At 41.6% G+C, this 23,900-nt stretch overlaps 1 protein-coding gene across 1 annotated transcript in view; it reads right to left on the bottom strand.

Moving 5' to 3' along the window:
• Positions 1-23,900, bottom strand: part of LOC311109100 (brefeldin A-inhibited guanine nucleotide-exchange protein 1-like) — a gene marked incomplete at its 3' end in the record, with an annotated part of 70,575 nt that overhangs the window by 2,735 nt on the left and 43,940 nt on the right. Inside the window, exons 2-4 of the mRNA XM_084151905.1 lie at positions 18,918-18,948; positions 4,504-4,657; positions 3,890-4,036 (exon numbers count right to left, since the gene is read on the bottom strand). Of these exons, the coding sequence (XP_084008031.1) occupies positions 3,890-4,036; positions 4,504-4,657; positions 18,918-18,948 (332 nt within the window). The remainder of the gene's footprint in view (positions 1-3,889; positions 4,037-4,503; positions 4,658-18,917; positions 18,949-23,900) is intronic.

Genomic DNA, 23,900 nt, shown 5'->3' with positions numbered 1-23,900 from the left:
CAGTTTTTTTCATTCACATTTACCACAAAAACCAAGGTACAGTGGGGAAAAAAAGTATTTAGTCAGCCACCAATTGTGCATGTTCTCCAACTTAAAAAGATGACAGAGGCCTGTAATTTTCATCATAGGTACACGTCAACTATGACAGACAAAATTAGAAGAAAAAAATCCAGAAAATCACATTGTAGGATTTTTAATGAATTTATTTGCAAATTATGGTGGAAAATAAGTACCGTATTTTCCGCACTATAAGGCGCACCGGAGTATAAGCCGCAGCAGCTAAATTGAATGATATTGAATGATGTGTACATATATAAGCCGCACTGGACTATAAGCCGCAGGTGTTTTAATGTTTAATTACCATATGTAAGGGTTCGTGCACAGAGGGGATTGTCGGGAAAGAGACAAACTGTCTCGCTCTCGTAATGTCTGTCTGTCTCGCTCTCGTTCTGTCTCTCGTTCTGTCTCTCGTACCACTCTCGGTTCCACTTTTACTTTTGCGCGCTACCTGTCTCACTCTTTTCCGGCCTCCAGCTTTTCCTGCTGGAGCCCGCCGCTTAAAGGTGGGGGGCGCGGACCGGTCATAGAGCCCATAGAGTTAAAGTTGGTGGACTGTAACCTGTAAAATCCATAGATTTAGGAGGTCTTCTAGTGGCCGTTAGCTGTAAAAATCCATAGATTAGCCGCACCGTTATATAAGCCGCAGGGTCGAAAAATTGGAAAAAAGGCGCGGCTTACAGTCCGAAAATTACGGTATTTGGTCAATAACAAAAGTTTCTCAATACTTTGTTATATACCCTTTGTTGGCAATGACACAGGTCAAACGTTTTCTGTAAGTCTTCACAAGGTTTTCACACACTGTTGCTGGTATTTTGGCCCATTCCTCCATGCAGATCTCCTCTAGAGCAGTGATGTTTTGGGGCTGTCGCTGGGCAACACGGACTTTCAACTCCCTCCAAAGATTTTCTATGAGGTTGAGATCTGGAGACTGGCTAGGCCACTGCAGGACCTTGAAATGCTTCTTACGAAGCCACTCCTTCGTTGCCCGGGCGGTGTGTTTGGGATCATTGTAATGCTGAAAGACCCAGCCACATTTCATCTTCAATGCCCTTGCTGATGGAAGGAGGTTTTCACTCAAAATCTCACGATACATGGCCCCATTCATTCTTTCCTTTACACGGATCAGTCGTCCTGATCCCTTTGCAGAAAAACAGCCCCAAAGCATGATGTTTCCACCCCCATGCTTCACAGTAGGTATGGTGTTCTTTGGATGCAACTCAGCATTCTTTGTCCTCCAAACACGACGAGTTGAGTTTTTACCAAAAAGTTGTATTTTGGTTTCATCTGACCATATGACATTCTCCCAATCCTCTTCTGGATCATCCAAATGCACTCTAGCAAACTTCAGACGGGCCTGGACATGTACTGGCTTAAGCAGGGAGACACGTATTGCACTGCAGGATTTGAGTCCCTGGCGGCGTAGTGTGTTACTGATGGTAGGCTTTGTTACTTTGGTCCCAGCTCTCTGCAGGTCATTCACTAGGTCCCCCCGTGTGGTTCTGGGATTTTTGCTCACCGTTCTTGTGATCATTTTGACCCCACGGGGTGAGATCTTGCGTGGAGCCCCAGATCGAGGGAGATTATCAGTGGTCTTGTATGTCTTCCATTTCCTAATAATTGCTCCCACAGTTGATTTCTTCAAACCAAGCTGCTTACCTATTGCAGATTCAGTCTTCCCAGCCTGGTGCAGGTCTACAATTTTGTTTCTGGTGTCCTTTGACAGCTCTTTGGTCTTGGCCATAGTGGAGTTTGGAGTGTGACTGTTTGAGGTTGTGGACAGGTGTCTTTTATACTGATAACAAGTTCAAACAGGTGCCATTAATACAGGTAACGAGTGGAGGACAGAGGAGCCTCTTAAATAAGAAGTTACAGGTCTGTGAGAGCCAGAAATCTTGCTTGTTTGTAGGTGACCAAATACTTATTTTCCACCATAATTTGCAAATAAATTCATTAAAAATCCTACAATGTGATTTTCTGGATTTTTTTTTCTCATTTTGTCTGTCATAGTTGACGTGTACCTATGATGAAAATTACAGGCCTCTCTCATCTTTTTAAGTGGGAGAACTTACACAATTGGTGGCTGACTAAATACTTTTTTCCCCCACTGTATGAATACTGTTGTGTGCATGTTTTGTTAAACATCTGTATAATTACTATTTTTTGGATTCACAGACTTCACCCTCCCTACACCTCTGATGAATATAACAGGAAACCTGTTTGATCACCATACACTGCAAAATCATTATGGCTATGGATACGGAGAACATCAACATCAACACACCAGAGGAAATACACATTGGACTTGGGGCTCTGCTGGGAGTTGACCTCATATTTAGATTTTTTTATTCTGCTTTGCCACTAAAATCATAACAACCACTGACAACTAAAATATTATGTTATTGTTGTTATTGTTATGCGTATTATTATTAATATTATTAATTAATAATAATAGGGGGGTAGTTAAAAAATTTACCCCAAAAGGTTATTCAAAAGGTTATTTGAGGATCCATTAAAAGGGGTTCTTTGAAGAACCCTTTTAAAGGGTTCTTCGAAGAACTTATAGGGGTTCCCCAACAGTTTCAATTTGAAGAACCCCTAAAGGATCCTCCAGGAACCTTTACTTTTTAGAGTGTAGCAGAGTGGAACTGACCTTCCACAGAGTTGTATTATTTTCCCGAGAACGCATAGAGCCCCGAGTTGATTATCCTTTTTATACCATGGCTATGTGTTCAGCTAGCTGGTTTACTAGATACACTATATATATAAAAGTATGTGGACACCCCTTCAAATTAGTGGATTCGGCTATTTCAGCCACACCCGTTGCTGACAGGTGTATAAATCGAGTACACAGCCATGCAATCCCCATAGACAAACATTGACAGTAGAATGGCCTTACTGAAGAGCTCAGTGACTTTCAACGTGACACCGTCACAGGATGCCACCTTTCCAACAAGTCAGTTCGTCAAATTTCTTCCCTGCTAGAGCTTCCCCGGTCAACTGTAAGTGCTGTTATTGTGAAGTGGAAACTTCTAGGAGCAACAACACCTCAGCCGCAAATGGTAGGCCACACAAGCTCACAGAACAGGACCACCGAGTGCTGAAGCGCGTAGCACGTAAAGATCGTCTGTCCTCGGTTGCAACACTCACTACCGAGTTCCAAACTGCCTCTGGAAGCAACGTCAGCATCTTCATGAAATGGGTCTCCATGGCCGAGCAGCCTCACAAGCTTAAGATCACCATGCGCAATGCCAAGCGTCAGCTGGAGTGGTGTAAAGCTCGCCGCCATTAGACTCTGGAGCTCTGGAGTGATGAATCACGCTTCACCATCTGGCAGTCCAACGGACAAATCTGGGTTTGACGGATGCCAGCAGAACGCTACCTGTCCGAATGCATAGTGCCAACTGTAAAGTTTGGTGGAGGAGGAATAATGGTCTGGGGCTGTTTTTCAAACAAACAGACTTGCTAGTTCAGCTAACCAAACCATCAGTCCTAGCTTGCTATTATGAAAATCAAATTCAACAATGCCAATAATGTTTTGAATTACACTTTTGCTCTTAAAAGCAGCTCAAACATAGAACACGTAAGAATGAACTATAGCCATTGAATTCTACCGTGCAAATATACTGTGCGTTATAGGGAAATAATGCACGCTCTAGAATGCCCTTCAAGCCAATCAGAAACAAGAATTCAACAATACCATGGTATAAACAGATATAACACAATTCTATATTCTAAATAATCACCATGCAGGCAAGCATAGAATCCAACAGCAGAACACACAATATCCAAAACACACTTTCTTGCAGACCAAACAACCGCAGAGGCCAACCTTAATGATCTGTAGCTGCACCCCCTCATCTGTCTGTGGTCCCTGGAAGCAGCCACAGATGGTCTCGATGATCCTGTCGATGAGCTTTTTGCCGGGGGCCGTGCTGTCTGGACCGCTGCCTGTCAGGTGGCCGTACGCTATCAGCTTCTACAGGACAAACACCAAACACACAGAACAACAGATAAACACTGGCTTTGGCTGAGTTTCCTTTTGCAAGTGTGAGCTCTCAATTTCTAACACGTATAGACCCAGAAGTTAATCACTGACCAAATTACGCAAGATTTTACAGAGATTAGATAAACACAACTTGTGAATTCCATTCAGAAAACACCCCATATCATCATGAACTGCACTATGAACCAGTGTCACTGAACTTTCTATGTAAATACAACATTTCTTTATTTCAGGTCAACGTCAAATTCCAGTTAGAAATTGCACTGAAACTGAAATAACTTTAGATGACTCCAAACCGTATGTATAATTTAATATCAATATAGTCCTTAACCAAATTACCATATTTGTTTTGACATATCATTACGGTGATGGTCAGAAACATGCAGCCTAGACAGTTTTAGACACACAGGGTTCACGTCCTGACCTCCTCTGCTACTGACCTGTAAACAGTCTAGTGATGTAATGACGATGCGGGGACATTTGGACTGACATGCCAACTCAAACGGCAGGAAATACTTGTCGGCCTCTACGAAGCTGGTCTTTGATTTGATTGGCGGAAGAGTGCTGGAATCTGATTTGCTGTCTGGAGGAGGACTGGAGAGACAAAGAAAAAATAAAACCAAGATCATAGTACATATTCTGTCATAATAAAAACATATCCCACATCTTAAGCAGTCTTTATTCTACCAATCACACACTACTAACATAATGTAGCAGGCGCAAAAGAAACTGGATCCCCTACATACTGGTCTTGATGAGAAGTCCCCTGTAGCTCAGTTGATAGAGCATGGAGCTTGCAACGCCAGGGTTGTGGGTTCGATTCCCACGGGGGGCCAGTATGAAAATGTATGCACTCACTAACTGTAAGGCGCTCTGGATAAGAGTGTCTGCTAAATGACTAAAATCTAAGAACAAAAAACTCTTCTTCACTGTTCAACCAATCCAGCAAATGTGGAGGAGGAGTTAAGATGGAGTGTCGCCTTGTTAACATCCAAAAGCGGAAATCGCTTTCCATTTCCCCTGAAAACCGGAATATCCGGTTGTTGGGGACTCAGCAGAGGCTAACACACTACTGGCAGTGTACTGTTAATGGCTTTATGCATGTTCTTTATGCAGCTCAATTTGATACACTGTAAGCAGCTAATAACTCTTATAAAGAAAGGGGGCTGCAATTAATCTACCAGTCATCTATTTTAGGAGAAGAGATCCACGATGTCATACACCTGATAATAATGCTCTCTGCTCTGTCAAGTGTGTCTTTATGCTGTCGAAAGCCTTTGTGGCCAAAATCACATCCTTGTTACTGTTGCTAAGGAATAAAACCAAGGGTAAAGCCATATTTGTGAGTGCTGTTTGTCTTTATGGATCGTAGATCTAAACCAGGGGTCCTTAGCTGTAGGTTAACACATTATAGATCTAAACCAGGGGTCCTTAGTTGTAGGTTAACACATTATAGATCTAAACCAGGGGTCCTTAGCTGTAGGTTAACACATTATAGATCTAAACCAGGGGTCCTTAGCTGTAGGTTAACACATTATAGATCTAAACCAGGGGTCCTTAGCTGTAGGTTAACACATTATAGATCTAAACCAGGGGTCCTTAGCTGTAGGCTAAAACATTATAGATCTAAACCAGGGGTCCTTAGCTGTAGGTTAACACATTATAGATCTAAACCAGGGGTCCTTAGCTGTAGGTTAACACATTATAGATCTAAACCAGGGGTCCTTAGCTGTAGGTTAACACATTATAGATCTATACCAGGGGTCCTTAGCTGTAGGTTAACACATTATAGATCTATACCAGGGGTCCTTAGCTGTAGGTTAACACATTATAGATCTAAACCAGGGGTCCTTAGCTGTAGGCTAAAACATTATAGATCTAAACCAGGGGTCCTTAGCTGTAGGTTAACACATTATAGATCTATACCAGGGGTCCTTAGCTGTAGGTTAACACATTATAGATCTAAACCAGGGGTCCTTAGCTGTAGGTTAACACATTATAGATCTAAACCAGGGGTCCTTAGCTGTAGGTTAACACATTATAGATCTAAACCAGGGGTCCTTAGCTGTAGGTTAACACATTATAGATCTATACCAGGGGTCCTTAGCTGTAGGTTAACACATTATAGATCTAAACCAGGGGTCCTTAGCTGTAGGTTAACACATTATAGATCTAAACCAGAGGTCCTTAGCTGTAGGTTAACACATTATACAGTGAGGCAAAAAAGTATTTGATCCCCTGCTGATTTTGTATGTTTGCCCACTGACAAAGACATGATCAGTCTATAATTTTAATGGTAGGTTTATTTGAACAATGAGAGACAGAATAACAACAACAAAATCCAGAAAAACGCATGTCAAAAATGATATAAAGTGATTTGCATTTTAATGAGGGAAATAAGTATTTGACCCCTCTGCAAAACATGACTTAGTACTTGATGGAAAAACCCTTGTTGGCAATCACAGAGGTCAGACGTTTCTTGTAGTTGGCCACCAGGTTTGCACACATCTCAGGAGGGATTTTGTTCCACTCCTCTTTGCAGATCTCCAAGTCATTAAGGTTTAGCAGAAAAACACCCCCAAAGCATAATGTTTCCACCTCCATGTTTGACGGTGGGGATGGTGTTCTTGGGGTCATAGGCAGCATTCCTCCTCCTCCAAACACGGCGAGTTGAGATGATGCCAAAGAGCTCGATTTTGGTCTCATCTGACCACAACACTTTCACCCAGTTCTCCTCTGAATCATTCAGATGTTCATTGGCAAACTTCAGACGGCCCTGTATATGTGCTTTCTTGAGCAGGGGGACCTTGCAGGCGCTGCATGATTTCAGTTCTTCACGGCGTAGTGTGTTACCAATTGTTTTCTTGGTGACTATGGTCCCAGCTGCCTTGAGATCATTGACAAGATCCTCCCGTGTAGTTCTGGGCTGATTCCTCACCGTTCTCATGATCATTGCAACTCCACGAGGTGAGATCTTGCATGGAGCCCCAGGCCGAAGGAGATTGACAGTTATTTTGTGTTTCTTCCATTTGTGAATAATCGCACCAACTGTTGTCACCTTCTCACCAAGCTGCTTGGCGATGGTCTTGTAGCCCATTGTGTAGGTCTACAATCTTGTCCCTGACATCCTTGGAGAGCTCTTTGGTCTTGGCCATGGTGGAGAGTTTGGAATCTGATTGATTGATTGCTTCTGTGGACAGGTGTCTTTAAAAGACACCTGGGAGCCAGAAATCTTTCTGATTGAGAGGGGGTCAAATACTTATTTCCCTAATTAAAATGCAAATCAATTTATAAAATTTGCGTTTTTCTGGATTTTGTTGTTGTTATTCTGTCACTCACTGTTCAAACAAACCTACCATTTAAATTATAGACTGAACTTTTTTTCCCTCAGTGTAGATCTAAACCAGGGGTCCTTAGCTGTAGGCTAAAACATTATAGATCAGAACAACCACACCCAGACTGCACGGAGCTCTGAGCCAAGGACGGAGGAAGAAGGGGGGGGGGGGGGGGGGGGAGAGGGGTGAAGACTGTGTTGTTTGTGTCTTGGCAGAGAGAAAGGATGACTTCAGCTTCTTTTGAGTGATTACCTCGCAGAGTGCAGTGGGACACGGGATAGAGACAGAGAGAGAGAGAGAGAGAGAGAGAGAGAGAGAGAGAGAGAGAGAGAGAGAGAGAGAGAGAGAGAGAGAGAGAGAGAGAGAGAGAGAGAGAGAGAGAGAGAGAGAGAGAGAGAGAGAGAGAGAGAGAGAGAGAGAGAGAGAGAGAGAGAGAGAGAGAGAGAGAGGACCGAGAGAGAGAGGACAGAGATAGAGAGAAGGACAGAGAACGAGAAGGACAGAGGGAGAGAGAGAGAAAGGACAGAGAGAAAGAGAGAGAGAGAGACACAGAGAGACAGAGGGGAAAAGGAGGAGAAGAGGAAGCGTACAGAATTTTGAGAGACGATGCAACAATGTTGTTTTGAATGGAAATGTCCATTCTACTTCTGCTAATTCTATGAGTCATGAGTCACTGTGTCCCTCCCTGCTTAGCATGCGTTCTCCCCTCTAATAAGCAACATACAGGATTAGCCTGCTCATATTCATAATTTACATCAAATGGGGTTAAGCATCTATGGAGACTAGAATGCTAACACTAGATTTTCAGCTAGCGTTGCTTCTGCTTCTACAATTGTTGACACCTTTTGGCTTACAGAAGATCCTTGGGAATAAGTGATGCTATGGGTGATTTTTAGTACTTTTCTAAAACCCGAAGGCCAGGGCAGCTTTGCGAAAGGTTGGGTAAGGTGTCTGTATATAAATTCCCTACTTCACTCACTCCTCCCCCACCTAAAGACAATTTGGGCAGGGCATTTGTGAGAGGAAGCTTAAATACCCAAATACCCGTGTCTGAATACCCAAATCTTAGTAGGCCGTTTGAGTATGCGAAAAAAAGAATGTTTAATAGTATGCAACGTTTCGAAAATCGATCTATACTTTACAGTGGGGAAAAAAAGTATTTAGTCAGCCACCAATTGTGCAAGTTCTCCCACTTAAAAAGATGAGAGAGGCCTGTAATTTTCATCATAGGTACACGTCAACTATGACAGACAAAATGAGAAAAGAAAATCCAGAAAATCACATTGTAGGATTTTTAATGAATTTATTTGCAAATGATGGTGGAAAATAAGTATTTGGTCAATAACAAAAGTTTCTCAATAATTTGTTATATACCCTTTGTTGGCCCCAAAGCATGATGTTTCCACCCCCATGCTTCACAGTAGGTATGGTGTTCTTTGGATGCAACTCAGCATTCTTTGTCCTCCAAACACGACGAGTTGAGTTTTTACCAAAAAGTTATATTTTGGTTTCATCTGACCATATGACATTCTCCCAATCCTCTTCTGGATCATCCAAATGCACTCTAGCAAACTTCAGACGGGCCTGGACATGTGCTGGCTTAAGCAGGGGGACACGTCTGGCACTGCAGGATTTGAGTCCCTGGCGGCGTAGTGTGTTACTGATGGTAGGCTTTGTTACTTTGGTCCCAGCTCTCTGCAGGTCATTCACTAGGTCCCCCCGTGTGGTTCTGGGATTTTTGCTCACCGTTCTTGTGATCATTTTGACCCCACGGGGTGAGATCTTGCGTGGAGCCCCAGATCGAGGGAGATTATCAGTGGTCTTGTATGTCTTCCATTTCCTAATAATTGCTCCCACAGTTGATTTCTTCAAACCAAGCTGCTTACCTATTGCAGATTCAGTCTTCCCAGCCTGGTGCAGGTCTACAATTTTGTTTCTGGTGTCCTTTGACAGCTCTTTGGTCTTGGCCATAGTGGAGTTTGGAGTGTGACTGTTTGAGGTTGTGGACAGGTGTCTTTTATACTGATAACAAGTTCAAACAGGTGCCATTAATACAGGTAACGAGTGGAGGACAGAGGAGCCTCTTAAAGAAGAAGTTACAGGTCTGTGAGAGCCAGAAATCTTGCTTGTTTGTAGGTGACCAAATACTTATTTTCCACCATAATTTGCAAATAAATTCATTAAAAATCCTACAATGTGATTTTCTGGATTTTTTTTCTCAATTTGTCTGTCATAGTTGACGTGTACCTATGATGAAAATTACAGGCCTCTCTCATCTTTTTAAGTGGGAGAACTTGCACAATTGGTGGCTGACTAAATACTTTTTTCCCCCACTGTATCTCCCTCACTAACTTTAAGCATCAGTTGTCAGAGCACCTTACCGATCACTGCACCTGTACACAGCCCATCTGAAATTAGCCCACCCAACTACCTCATCCCCATATTGTTATTTATTTTGCTCATTTGCACCCCAGTATCTCTATTTGCACATCATCTCTTGCACATCTATCATTCCAGTGTTAATACTAATTGTAATTATTTTGCACTATGGCCTATTTATTGCCTTACCTCCATAACTTGCTACATTTGCACACACTGTATATATATCTTCTGTTGTATTTTTGACTTTGTTTTGTTTTACCCCATATGTAACTCTGGTTGTTGTTTTTATCGCATAGCTTTGCTTTATCTTGGCCAGGTCGCAGTTGTAAATGAGAACTTGTTCTCAACTGGCTTACCTGGTTTAGGTGCCTTTTGACAAACTCCAAGCGGGCTGTCATGTGCCTTTTACTGAGGAGTGGCTTCCGTCTGGCCACTCTACCATAAAGGCCTGATTGGTGGAGTGCTGCAGAGATGGTTGTCCTTCTGGAAGGTTTTCCCATCTCCACAGAGGAACTCTGGAGCTCTGTCAGAGTGACCATCGTGTTCTTGGTCACATCCCTGACCAAGGCCCTTCTCCCCCGATTGCGCAGTTTGGCCGGGCGGCCAGCTCTAGGAAGAGTCTTGGTGGTTCCAAACTTCTTCCATTTAAGAATGATGGATGCCACTGTGTTCTTGGGGACCTTCAATGCTGTAGGCAATTTTTGGTACACTTCCCCAGAACTGTGCCTTGACACAATCCTGTCTCGGAGCTCTACGGACAATTCCTTCAACCTCATGGCTTGGTTTTTGCTCTGACATGCACTGTCAACTGTGGGACCTTATATAGACAGGTGTGTGCCTTTACAAATCATGTCCAATCAATTGAATTTACCAAAGGTGGACTCCTATCAATTTGTAGCAACATCTCAAGGATTATCAATGGAAACAGGATGCACCTGAGCTCAATTTTGAGTCTCATAGCAAAGGGTCTGAATACTTATGTAAATAAGGTATCTGTTTTTTATTTTTTATACATTTGCAAAAAAATCAAAAAAACTGTTTTTCGCTTTGTCATTATGGGGTATTGTGTGTAGAATGATGAGGACATTTTAATATTTAATCCATTTCAGAATAAGGCTGTAACGTAACAAAATGTGGAAAAAATTAAAGGGGTATGAATATTTTCCGAATGCACTGTAGTACCAAGATCACAAAATCTTTGCCTATTTATTGAGGAACCAGACAGCCCTTTTCATTGTTTTGTCTACAACACATTTTGATTATGTAACAATAAATGTTAACAACAAATTCCAAATGCAAGCTTCATAACTCAATTATCCATTTCAAGCAATTTTGACATACCAAAGACCTATACTAGTAATTGTTGCTTGATGCCCCATTGCTGGTGAGCATGCAAAGTAAACAATTAATATTCTTGATCACCAAACAATTCTTTAGCTGCATATTTATTTATGTCAGTCCTCTCTCCCTACAATTTGACGTTTGCGCTGCACCGATTCTATCGCTGTACAGCAAATCAGCAATCTGTTTGATTGCTCAGTTGTTCTCAAACTTTTTGACTCGCGACCCCCAAAAAGGAGTGGTTCAAAGCTTGCAACCCCCGCGCAAGCACATGCACACAGGTGATGCATTTTCAAAAAGCAAGATACAGAAATAAACTGCGTTTTACACCTTCATTTTGAGTCTACATCAACTAGGGATAACATGTCACATTTTGACTTCTCTGGAGTCCAGAGCCTGCAGGATCATACAGCCTACCTGTATGCAGCGGGGGTTGCAGGATTGGATGGAAAGCATGATCTGTCTGTATTTTTCTATTTTTCTTTCTCACAAATATCGTAAATAATTTTCCAGAATATGTTACGCCTTCATCCCATAGGTACATGTTACAGCTATCTTTAGACATACAGTACCACCACTGAGGCATATAATTATAACCCACAAAAACTAGACATACCTGAAATGATCAATGAAATCACCAGCCTATTGTTCTGGCGAAGATGAGTCCGTAGCAGATTGCTAAACTGAATTTGATATGGATAATATTAACGTAGGTAGGCTACTTTGCTTTTGCCAGGCAAAACCGGAGAAAATTAAACAAGTGCTTTCTGGTCACTAATCTGGATGACTGGTCATCGGTCAACAGTCAAGACGCGCAAGTTTTTGGTTCTGAAGCACAGATTACAAGAATTTGGTGCAATGCCGTAGGCCTATGATAGTAACCAGATCGAATAAACAAAGGCATAAATATAAAATACAAATTATAGGTTATATCTAGCCTATTAAAATATGTATGAATTTTGTATGTATTTTCCCCATGCAATTTCACATTTGCGACCCCCCAAAAACCTTCTCACTGCGCTACTGTAGGTCATCCAACTTATGTTGATTGACAGTTTGCTGGTCCAATCGTTTCACTAGCCAATCAGTTTTTTTTTTGCAAGTGAGATACTGTCTCTGGCTGCATGAAGAGTAGCCTAATCCACAGAGACTATGTGCCACAAAATGATTGACAAAACGTTACAAAATCTGGCCAGATAATTTCAATTCATTAGTTTCAAATCTAAATCGAGTCCTGAGTTTAAGTCAAGTCTCAAGTTGTTTTATTTTCTATCAAGTCAAGTCATCAAATTTGTGACTCGAGTCAGACTTGAGTCCAAACCTCTGGTACATAGTATGCAGTTTAAGTATGTAGTACGCTAGTATGGGTATTTGGACACAGACAGTTTCTCTACCACCTCCCTCTACCCACCCCCTCACCGACCACAGGGGTCTCGTTTGGGCTGAGCTAGCAGAGCTGGCACATAGAACATGCTGATCCAGCCCTGATCATCCAGTCCTGCTGTGGGATTCTCGAGGGGGAGAGAGAAAGAGAGAGGGAGGGAAAGGAGTGGCACTCATGGTACATTTCATTCCACTGACCCAGTTACCAGGCAGCAAAGCTCCACAAACACAAACTTACACGCAAACTCTCCCTCTCCCAGGCGAAAGCTAGCCTACTTTGAGTGTATGTACTGACATGTATGTGTAACTGTTAAATACAGACACAAACACACACACTACATGTTAATGTATGTAAATGGTAGTATTTTGTCTGTAATGTCTTTTTCTCTGTGTCAGACCCCTGTAAGTCTAGCTGTCACCATTGGCGTCGGCTAATGGGGATCCTAATAAAAAATAGAAATCTCTCTCTCCCTCCCAGGCTAGAGCCAGGCACTAGGCAGGGGTCCATTAATGACAGGGAGAATAGCTTTTAGAAGTAGACCAGGCTGAGACAAACAAAAACACACTGGAGGCCACACACACACACACACACCCTTTATACTGAACTCAAGGGCAAGCAAAAGGAAACAAGAAAATCACCTAAATTAACCAGGATGTATTTATTTTTCTTTTGTAAGATATTATTTATTTGAATTTTTGTTTACAATACAAAACATCCACATACAAACGACAACATACAGACGCACACAAACATCCACAACATCACCCCTGCCCGGACCCACCTGCTCACACCCCCATCTCTAGTGCCTGCATCACTCTCCACCACATGGCCTCAAACTGCACCATTTTGTTTCTCTCAGTCGCCCATGCACGTTCAACATTTAGATAATAAATCATTTCACCTTTCCATTGTGTTTATGATGGAGGATTTGTTGATTTCCAGTTTGTAAGTATACGTTTTTTCAAGATGATTGACGAGAAAAGTATCGTCCAACCCATCGGGTATTTCACTCCACCCTCATATACCATGTCTTGAAATATGCAGACAGACGGATTAAAAGTAAATTTACATTTTAACACTTCTGACAGCCAACTTTCTAGCTCCGCCCATAACCTTTGGACTTTATAGCATCCCCAGAAGGCATGGATTATTGAATCACTGTTAGTTTTACACTTCAGACATGACTCTGCCGTTGTGCTGTAGAATTTCTGAATTTTGTCTCTTGTATAATCAATTCTATACATTAGTTTATACTGGATTAAGTGTACATTTAAGTTTACTGTAGATCCGTTAGTTATGTTCCAACATTCCCTCCACCTTGTGCCAATATCCAGTAGTTTCTTTTTTTTCTCCTAAGAGTGTCAGCTGAATGGGCTCTCTCAAATCAATACATTTCTTGATATGAAACGTTTAAGTTGCATGCATTTCATCATATCTACAATTGCTTTTTAATTCTGTCATGGAAATAAATGTATTTCCTATTACTAAGTCATTTACGGTTTTCTATGTCTTTAGTTTTCCATGTGGACCAATTTATCTGTGAATTCTGAAAAGCTATCCAAGGATTGTTCAATAGGGTTGTGTTTTTAGGGATTGATATTGGTTCTTGTAGAATACGTTTAATTTTCTTCCATATTGTTATAGCGTTCTTAACTATGAAGTTGTTAATGTTCTTAGCTTTATCCTTAGACACGTAACAAGATTCTGGGGATGAGCATGCACATCTTCAATATGTACCCATTGTTCCTCTTTAGTACATTTAACAATATGTCGCAAGTAAATGCCCTGGGTGGCGAGTGATACAAAGTCTGGAAGGTTAAAACCACCCGTCTGACTTAGGAAGATGTAAAACTTTCCTTTGTGTTCTATGAGTTTTATTTTCCCATATAAAGTCTTATGACCAAGTATACTTTTTTAATGAACGTCTTCGGTAGGGTAATTGGTATTACCGAGAATAAATCTAAAAACTTTCAGAGCCATGCCATTCTGAAGAGATTTATTCTACCTGTAAGATTTATGGGAAAATGGTTCCATTTAATTAGATCTGCTTTCATATTGTTGAGCAATGGGATAAAGTTACCTTTATACACTACCGGTCAAAAGTTTTAGAACACCTACTCATTCAAGTATTTTTCTTTATTATTACTATTTTCTACATTGTAGAATAATAGTGAAGACATCAAAACTATGAAATAACACATATGGAATCATGTAGTAACCAAAAAAAGTGTTAAAATATATTTGGATTTGTTTATATTTGTCACGTCTCCTCCCGTTGCTCCCCTCCAGCGCTCTGATTCGCCGGTCTACTGAGCCACCGGTCTGAGCGCACCACCTCGGCAACACCGGAATGGAAACCCAACGCACCATAATCACCTCCAGCGCACCTGCACCTCATCACCACCCCTATACAGCCCTGGACTGTTCAGTGTTGCGTTGTGTGTGATTGTTAGTGTCATGTCGTGTACTCGCTCTTTGTTGTTCTCTTGCTCAGTGTTAAGTAAACCTTTACATTGTTGATTCCTGCGTCTGCGTCCTGCCTCTTCGTATCCTCAGTACTCGTCACAATATTTGAGATTCTTCAAATAGCCAACCTTTGCCTTGATGACAGCTTTGCACACTCTTGGCATTCTCTCAACCAGCTTCACTTGGAATGCTTTTCCAACAGTCTTGAAGGAGTTCCCACATATGCTGAGCACTTGTTGGCTGCTTTTCCTTCACTTTGCGGTCCGACTTATCCCAAACCATCTCAATTTGGTTGAGGTCGGGGGGTTGTGGAGGCCAGGTCATGTGATGCAGGACTCCATCACTCTCCTTCTAGGTAAAATAGCCCTTACACAGCCTGCAGGTGTGTTGGGTCATTGTCCTGTTGAAAAACAAATGATAGCCCCACTAAGCCCAAACCAGATGGGATGGCGTATCGCTGCAGAATGCTGTGGTAGCCATGCTGGTTAAGTGTGCCTTGAATTCTAAATAAATCACAGACAGTGTCACCAGCAAAGCACACCCACACCATCACACCTCCATCTCCATGCTTTACGGCGAGAAATACACATGCGTTGATCATCTGTTCACCCACACCGCGTCTCACAAAGACAAGGCGGTTGGAACCAAAAATCTCCAATTTGGACTCCAGACCAAAGGACACATTTCCACCGGTCTAATATCCATTGCTCATGTTTCTTGGCCCAAGCAAGTCTCTTCTTCTTATTGGTGTCCTTTAGTAGTGGTTTCTTTGCAGCAATTTGACCATGAAGGCCTGATTCACACAGTCCCCTCTGAACAGTTGATGTTGAGATATGTCTGTGACTTGAACTCTGTGAAGCATTTATTTGGGCTGCAATTTCTGAGGCTGGTAACTCTAATGAACTTATACTCTGCAGCAGAGGTAACTCTGGGTCTTCCATTCCTGTGGCGGTCCTCATGAGAGTTTCATTATAGCGTTTGATGGGTTTTGCGACTACACTTAAAGAAACTTTCAAAGTTCTGTATTGATTGACCTTCATGTCTTAAAGTAATGATGGACTGTCGTTTCTCTTTGCTTATTTCAGCTGTTCTTGCCATTATATGGACTTGGTCTTTTACCAAATAGGGCTATTTTCAGTATTACACCCCCCCCCCCCTATTTTCTGTATTACACCTGTAATTGAAATGCATTCCAGGTGACTACCTCATGAAGCTGGTTGAGAGAATGCCAAGAGTGTGCAAAGCTGTCATGAAGGCAAAAGGTGACTATTTGAAGAATCTCAAATATAAAATATATTTTGATTTGTTTAACACTATTTTGGTTACTACATGATTCCATATGTGTTATTTCATAGTTTTGATGTCTTCGCTATTATTCTACAATGTAGAACATAGTAAAAATAAAGAAAAACCCTTGAATGAGTAGGTGTTCTAAAACCTTTGACCGGTAGTGGATTCTAAGTATTTGATATATGTTGTGGTCTACATAAAGGATTGCTGTAGAGATCATGAGTTATTCTTTTTATTTTTCCTATTGCCATTATTTCGTTTTTTTCCACGTTAATTTTTCTATCCTGAGATTTTTAAGTATTCTGAAAATATATACAATGGGGAAAAAAAGTATTTAGTCAGCCACCAATTGTGCAAGTTCTCCCACTTAAAAAGATGAGAGAGGCCTGTAATTTTCATCATAGGTACACGTCAACTATGACAGACAAAATGAGAAAAAAAATCCAGAAAATCACATTGTAGGATTTTTAATGAATATATTTGCAAATTATGGTGGAAAATAAGTATTTGGTCAATAACAAAAGTTTCTCAATACTTTGTTATATACCCTTTGTTTGCAATGACACAGGTCAAACGTTTTCTGTAAGTCTTCACAAGGTTTTCACACACTGTTGCTGGTATTTTGGCCCATTCCTCCATGCAGAATTCCTCTAGAGCAGTGATGTTTTGGGGCTGTCGCTGGGCAACACAGACTTTCAACTCCCTCCAAAGATTTTCTATGGGGTTGAGATCTGGAGACTGGCAAGGCCACTCCAGGACCTTGAAATGCTTCTTACGAAGCCACTCCTTCGTTGCCTGGGCGGTGTGTTTGGGATCATTGTCATGCTGAAAGACCCAGCCACGTTTCATCTTCAATGCCCTTGCTGATGGAAGGAGGTTTTCACTCAAAATCTCACGATACATGGCCCCATTCATTCTTTCCTTTACACGGATCAGTCGTCCTGGTCCCTTTGCAGAAAAACAGCTCCAAAGCATGATGTTTCCACCCCCATGCTTCACAGTAGGTATGGTGTTCTTTGGATGCAACTCAGCATTCTTTGTCCTCCAAACACGACGAGTTGAGTTTTTACCAAAAAGTTCTATTTTGGTTTCATCTGACCATATGACATTCTCCCAATCCTCTTCTGGATCATCCAAATGCACTCTAGCAAACTTCAGACGGGCCTGGACATGTACTGGCTTAAGCAGGGGGACACGTCTGGCACTGCAGGATTTGAGTCCCTGGCGGCGTAGTGTGTTACTGATGGTAGGCTTTGTTACTTTGGTCCCAGCTCTCTGCAGGTCATTCACTAGGTCCCCCCGTGTGGTTCTGGGATTTTTGCTCACCGTTCTTGTGATCATTTTGACCCCACGGGGTGAGATCTTGCGTGGAGCCCCAGATCGAGGGAGATTATCAGTGGTCTTGTATGTCTTCCATTTCCTAATAATTGCTCCCACAGTTGATTTCTTCAAACCAAGCTGCTTACCTATTGCAGATTCAGTCTTCCCAGCCTGGTGCAGGTCTACACTTTTGTTTCTGGTGTCCTTTGACAGCTCTTTGGTCTTGGCCATAGTGGAGTTTGGAGTGTGACTGTTTGAGGTTGTGGACAGGTGTCTTTTATACTGATAACAAGTTCAAACAGGTGCCATTAATACAGGTAACGAGTGGAGGACAGAGGAGCCTCTTAAAGAAGAGGTTACAGGTCTGTGAGAGCCAGAAATCTTGCTTGTTTGTAGGTGACCAAATACTTAATTTCCACCATAATTTGCAAATAAATTCATTAAAAATCCTACAATGTGATTTTCTGGATTTTTTTTCCTCAATTTGTCTGTCATAGTTGACGTGTACCTATGATGAAAATTACAGGCCTCTCTCATCTTTTTAAGTGGGAGAACTTGCACAATTGGTGGCTGACTAAATACTTTTTTTCCCCCACTGTATATATATATATATATATATTTTTTTTAACCTTTATTTAACTAGGCAAGTCAGTTAAGAACAAATTCTTATTTAAAATGACGGCCTACACCGGACGATGCTGGGCCATTTGTGCGCAGCCATATGGGGCAAGGCGGGCATTGAATTTTCAATATTGGTCAGGTATATCAGGAGATCATCTGCAAATAAGTTTAGTTTACATTCATGTTTACCAATACTGATACCTGTTACATTTGGGTCCTGTCTAATTCTTTCTGTAAGAGGTTCAATTGCCAGTGCAAACAGGAGGGGGGAGAGAGGACATCCTTGTCTTGTGCCCCTTTCTAAAGCAATTTCATCAGATAATGTATTATTTGTGTATATTTTTGCTTTAGGATATTTATAATATTTTTATTAAATGTATTATTTCAGCTGGAAAGTTTTTAGAAAAGGCCATTCACAACAGCCATTATAGATACATCTATATCTTGTTTTTTTTGTGTATTGTATTAAACTGAAACATGTTTTTGTATTTGTTTGTAAGTGTCTTTTTTTAATAAACCTTGTTTGATTGATATGTATTAAGTCTGGTAAGACTTTTGCCATTCTATTGCTTATGAGCTTTGTTATTATTTTATTGTCACAATTTATTAAACTTATGGGTCTTTTAATCAGCAGGGGACTCTCCAGATCTTTAAAATATTCATGCGGGATTTAACCAGGATATATTTATGTGAAACTTAATTAAAATCAACTTACCTTAATTTTTCAGACTCCTCCTTTATTTCCTCTGAAAGAGAGAGAGAAGGAGAGGGGGGGAGAAACAGTTAGAAACATTGATATAACAGCCAAAGGGGAGAGTAAATTCTGCAGTATTTTACTAAACTAATGACACCATTGGGAATAGCAGATAGCAGGCCCTGGCAGCGATAAGGAGCCTGCACCTAGCTGATCTATCTTCTCTCGCTCTTCTCCACGGCTCCTAGTGAATGTCTGAAGAGTCAGAGTGAAGTGTTAATAAATGCTCTAAGAGGATAAGAACCTCTTAGGACAAGGATTGGCAAGAAGAACCCTTCAACTTCTGTATGCATGCTGTTAATAGAGTGAAATTCTCAAAGGGATACACACACTCACATGCGCACCCACTCACGTTCACACACGCACCTAACAGTCTTGCTTCCGTCCCTCTCCTTACCCCAACCTGGACTCGAACCAGGACCCTCTGCACACATCGACAACAGTTACCCATGAAGCTTTGTTCCCTATTGCTCCACTAAAACCTCAGCCTTTGCAGAGCAAGTGACGTCACCGATTGACACGCTACTAGTGCGTACTGCTGATGTCTTTGCTTCACGAAAGATGACAGAGAGAACTTTACTGATGTCAACTAGATTGAATCATTAACTATATCAATCTATTACATTATTCTGTTGAGCAAGGGTTTATTTATTATTCTAGGGAAACATATAATGACAAAAGAGAAGCTACATGTATCTAATTATAGACAAGTTGATTAACAAATAGCCTACCAAAATGTTGGAAATTATAAGCAGAAACATATCTAAATCAGGCAAAAAAAATACTGCACCCCCTGTCAAAAAACCGTTCTGCAGTCTTTGACTGTAGCCTATAGCACATTTTCTATATTTGCGGTTTAGGGTTGGGTGCGGGCCTCAGATTTTAAATGTATCACCTATAGTCGGGTGGTTGCGGAAGGGTTATTAGCAACTGCGGGCGGGTGCGGGTGAACAAACAGCGCGCAATTATAAGACCTACAATGAGTATGTGAGTGTTTTTTCCAATACACACTCTTGTGCTTTGGTGTTGGATAGAAAGTGACTGTGTGAGCCACACTCCAGTCATTGTTCTAGACTCACCGAGACGAGAGGAGTCTGGGTGCTCTGCCGCCGTGCTCTGCCTGAAGCTGTATTCACTCTGCTCTGCACTAGTGGATGTGGATGTTAGCGGCAAAGCCTGCGTTTACTTCACACACTGATATACAGGTGGCATCAAAGCATGCGTTTACTTCACACACTGATATACAGGTGGCATCAAAGCATGAGTATTAGCTCTCTCAACACTGACTCAGGGGGAGGAAGCGCGTGTGTGTGTGGGAGTGCGTGTGTGTGTGGGTGTGTGGGAGTGCGTGTGTGTGTGTGTGTGTGTGTGTGTGTGTGGGAGTGCGTGTGTGTGTGTGTGGGTGTGCGTGCGACAACACGTGTGTGAGACAATTTTCACAGCAGTTTAGAAAGTGCTAAAAACACATAGCAACACTCCAACGAACACTGCCCTCTTATTATTTAAAAAGGCCACTAAAATAGTGACAGATCAATCATTTATCTTGCTAAATCTACTTGAGAGTCAAGTTAGCGCGCAACACTGTGGTTCCCCCTTTTCCTTTCAGGGACACTTTACAGTCTAGTAGGAATAGTATAAAACACCAGTCGATCACAGGCACAGTCATTGAATTATTTTTTATATTTCCTTTTGAAAGCTCTTTGTACTCCATATATAGTTACATACCATATAAAAGGGAGCATTTATGAACATGAATATAGAATAGAGGATGGCTGTCCTTGTAGAACAGATCTGACAACTGATCTGAAAACATATTAGCATGGCAGGCTCTCATCCCATTCTACACCAGTCTGTCTGTGTAGAGGGCTGCTCCCTTGATCTGTCTGGTCTCTGTGTTGCTCTTTCCCACTTCTATTTGTCTCTATGACTGGCTACTCTCTCTCTCTGTGTGTGTGTGTGTGTGTGTGTGTGCCTATGTGTCACGTGTGTGTCTCTGCATGTGTGTGTTTTAGTCCACAGGAGCTGTAAAGCTCCAGTGAGGTAGTTTTAGTATGACTGAGAGGCAGTGATTAGAGTAGGGAACAAGAAGGCAGTGTACTAAAGCCTTACCCTGGGAGGAGAGTCAGTGATAAGAGACGGAGCAATAACCTTCAGACATAGAGAGGGGGGAGAAAGAGAGACAGAGAAAGAGAGAGAGAGAAAGAGAGACAGAGAGAGAAAGAGAGAGAAAGAGAGAGAGAAAGAGAGAGAAAGAGAGACAGAGAAAGAGAGAGAGAGAGAGAGAGAGAGAGAGGAAGGCATAAATGGAGTTGAGAAAGAAGAAGGAACTAGAGAGAGGGAGAGAGTTGAGTAGGAAAAGCGAGAGTGTGGGGGGGAGGGGGAAGAGAGAGGGAGAGAGGATGAGAAAAGAGAGAGATTTAGATTTTATTTTATTAGTGTCCCCATTAGCCGACGCCAATGGCGACAGCTAGTCTTACTGGGGTCCGACACATAACGAAAAATACATTACAGACAAAAGACTACAATTTACAGACATTAACATGTAGTGTGTGTGTCTGTGTGTGTGCATCAAAAAGTAGGTCACATGGGGGAGAGGCGTTGTGCCGTCAGGTGTTGCTTTATTTGTTTTTTGAAACCAGGTTTGCTGTTCACTTGCGCTATATGAGATGGAAGGGAGTTCCATGCAATCATGGCTCTGTATAATAAGGTACATTTCCAATAATTTGTTCTGGACCTGAGGACTCTGAAAAGACCCCTGGTGGCATGTCTGGTGGGGTACGTGTTAGTGTCAGTGCTGTGTGTAAGTTGACTTTGCAAAAAATCTGGAATTTCCAACACATTAATGTTTCTTAGAAAAACAAGAAACGATGCAGTCAGTCTCTCCTCAACTCTTAGCCAAGAGAAACTGGCATGCATAGTATTGATATTAGCCCTCTGATTACAATGAAAAGCAAAAAATGCCGCTCTGTTCTGGGCCAGCACTTGACCATGACTGGACAATAATCAAGATAAGACAAAACTAGAGCCTGCAGGACTTACTTTGTGGAGTGTGGTGTCAAAAAAGCACAGCATCTCTTTATTACGGACAAACCTCTCCCCATCTTTACAACTATTGAATCAATATGTTTTGACCATGACAGTTTACAGTCTAAGGTAACACAAAGTAATTTAGTGTCCTCAATATGGTTTGTACCAAATACAATGCTCTTAGTTTTAGAGATGCTCAGGACCAGTTAATTACTGGCCCCCCATTCTAAAACTGACTGCAACTTTTTGTTTAGGGTTGCAGTGATTTCACTAGCTGTGGTTGCTGACGAATATAGGGTTGAATCATCAGCACACATGGACACACATGCTTTGTTTAATGCCCGTGGCAGGTCATTGGTAAAAATAGAAAAGAGTAGAGGGCCTAGAGAGCTGCCCTACGGTACACCACACTTTACCTGTTTAACATTAGAGAAGCTTCCATTAAAGAAAACCCTATGTGTTCTATTTGATCGATAGCTCTGAATCCACGATATGGCAGAGGTTGAAAAGTCATAACACATGTTTTTCCAACAACAGGTTATGGTAAATAATATCAAAGGCTGCACTGAAAACTAATAGTACAGCTCCCACAATCTTCTTATCAATTTCTTTCAATCAATCATCAGCCATTTGTGTCAGTGCAGTACATGTTGAGCGCCCTTCTCTATAAGCATGCTGAAAGTCTGTTGTTAATTTGTTTACAGAGAAATAGTATTGTATTTAGTAAAAAAAAAAATATTACAACAGTTTTCTAAGAGCTGGCAGCAAGCTGATAGGGCTGCTGTTAGAACCAGTAAAGGCCGCTTTACAATTCTTAGGTACAGTGAGGGAAAAAAGTATTTGATCCCCTGCTGATTTTGTACATTTGCCCACTGACAAAGAAATGATCAGTCTATAATTTTAATGGTAGGTTTATTTGAACAGTGAGAGACAGAATAACAACAAATAAATCCAGAAAAACGCATGTCAAAAATGTTATAAATTGATTTACATTTTAATGAGGGAAATAAGTATTTGACCCCCTCTCAATCAGAAAGATTTCTGGCTCCCAGGTGTCTTTTATACAGGTAACGAGCTGAGATTAGGAGCACACTCTGGGTGAAAGTGTTGTGGTCAGATGAGACCAGAATCGAACTCTTTGGCATCAACTCAACTCGCCGTGTTTGGAGGAGGAGGAATGCTGCCTATGACCCCAAGAACACCATCTCCACTGTCAAACATGGAGGTGGAAACATTATGCTTTGGGGGTGTTTTTCTGCTAAGGGGACTGGACAACTTCACCGCATCAAAGGGACGATGGACGGGGCCATGTACCGTCAAATCTTGGGTGAGAACCTCCTTCCCTCAGCCAGGGCATTGAAAATGGGTCGTGGATGGGTATTCCAGCATGACAATGACCCAAAACACACGGCCAAGGCAACAAAGGAGTGGCTCAAGAAGAAGCACATTAAGGTCCTGGAGTGGCCTAGCCAGTCTTCAGACCTTAATCCCATAGAAAATCTGCGGAGGGAGCTGAAGGTTCGAGTTGCCAAACGTCAGCCTCGAAACCTTAATGACTTGGAGAAGATCTGCAAAGAGGAGTGGAACAAAATCCCCCCTGAGATGTGTGCAAACCTGGTGGCCAACTACAAGAAACGTCTGACCTCTGTGATTGCCAACAAGGGTTTTGTCACCAAGTACTAAGTCATGTTTTGCAGAAGGGTCAATACTTATTTCCCTCATTAAAATGCAAATCAATTTATAACATTTTTGACATGCGTCTTTCTTTATTTTATTGTTGTTAATCTGTCTCTCACTGTTCAAATAAACCTACCATTAAAATTATAGACTGATCATTTCTTTGTCAATGGGCAAACGTACAAAATCATCAGGGGATCAAATACTTTTTTCCCTCACTGTAGCGGAATGACTTTGGCT

This window comes from Coregonus lavaretus (genome assembly GCF_964263955.1).
Source record: "Coregonus lavaretus genome assembly, chromosome: 34".
Taxonomy (NCBI): domain Eukaryota; kingdom Metazoa; phylum Chordata; class Actinopteri; order Salmoniformes; family Salmonidae; genus Coregonus; species Coregonus lavaretus.
This window is presented reverse-complemented; position numbering and strand designations above follow the sequence as displayed.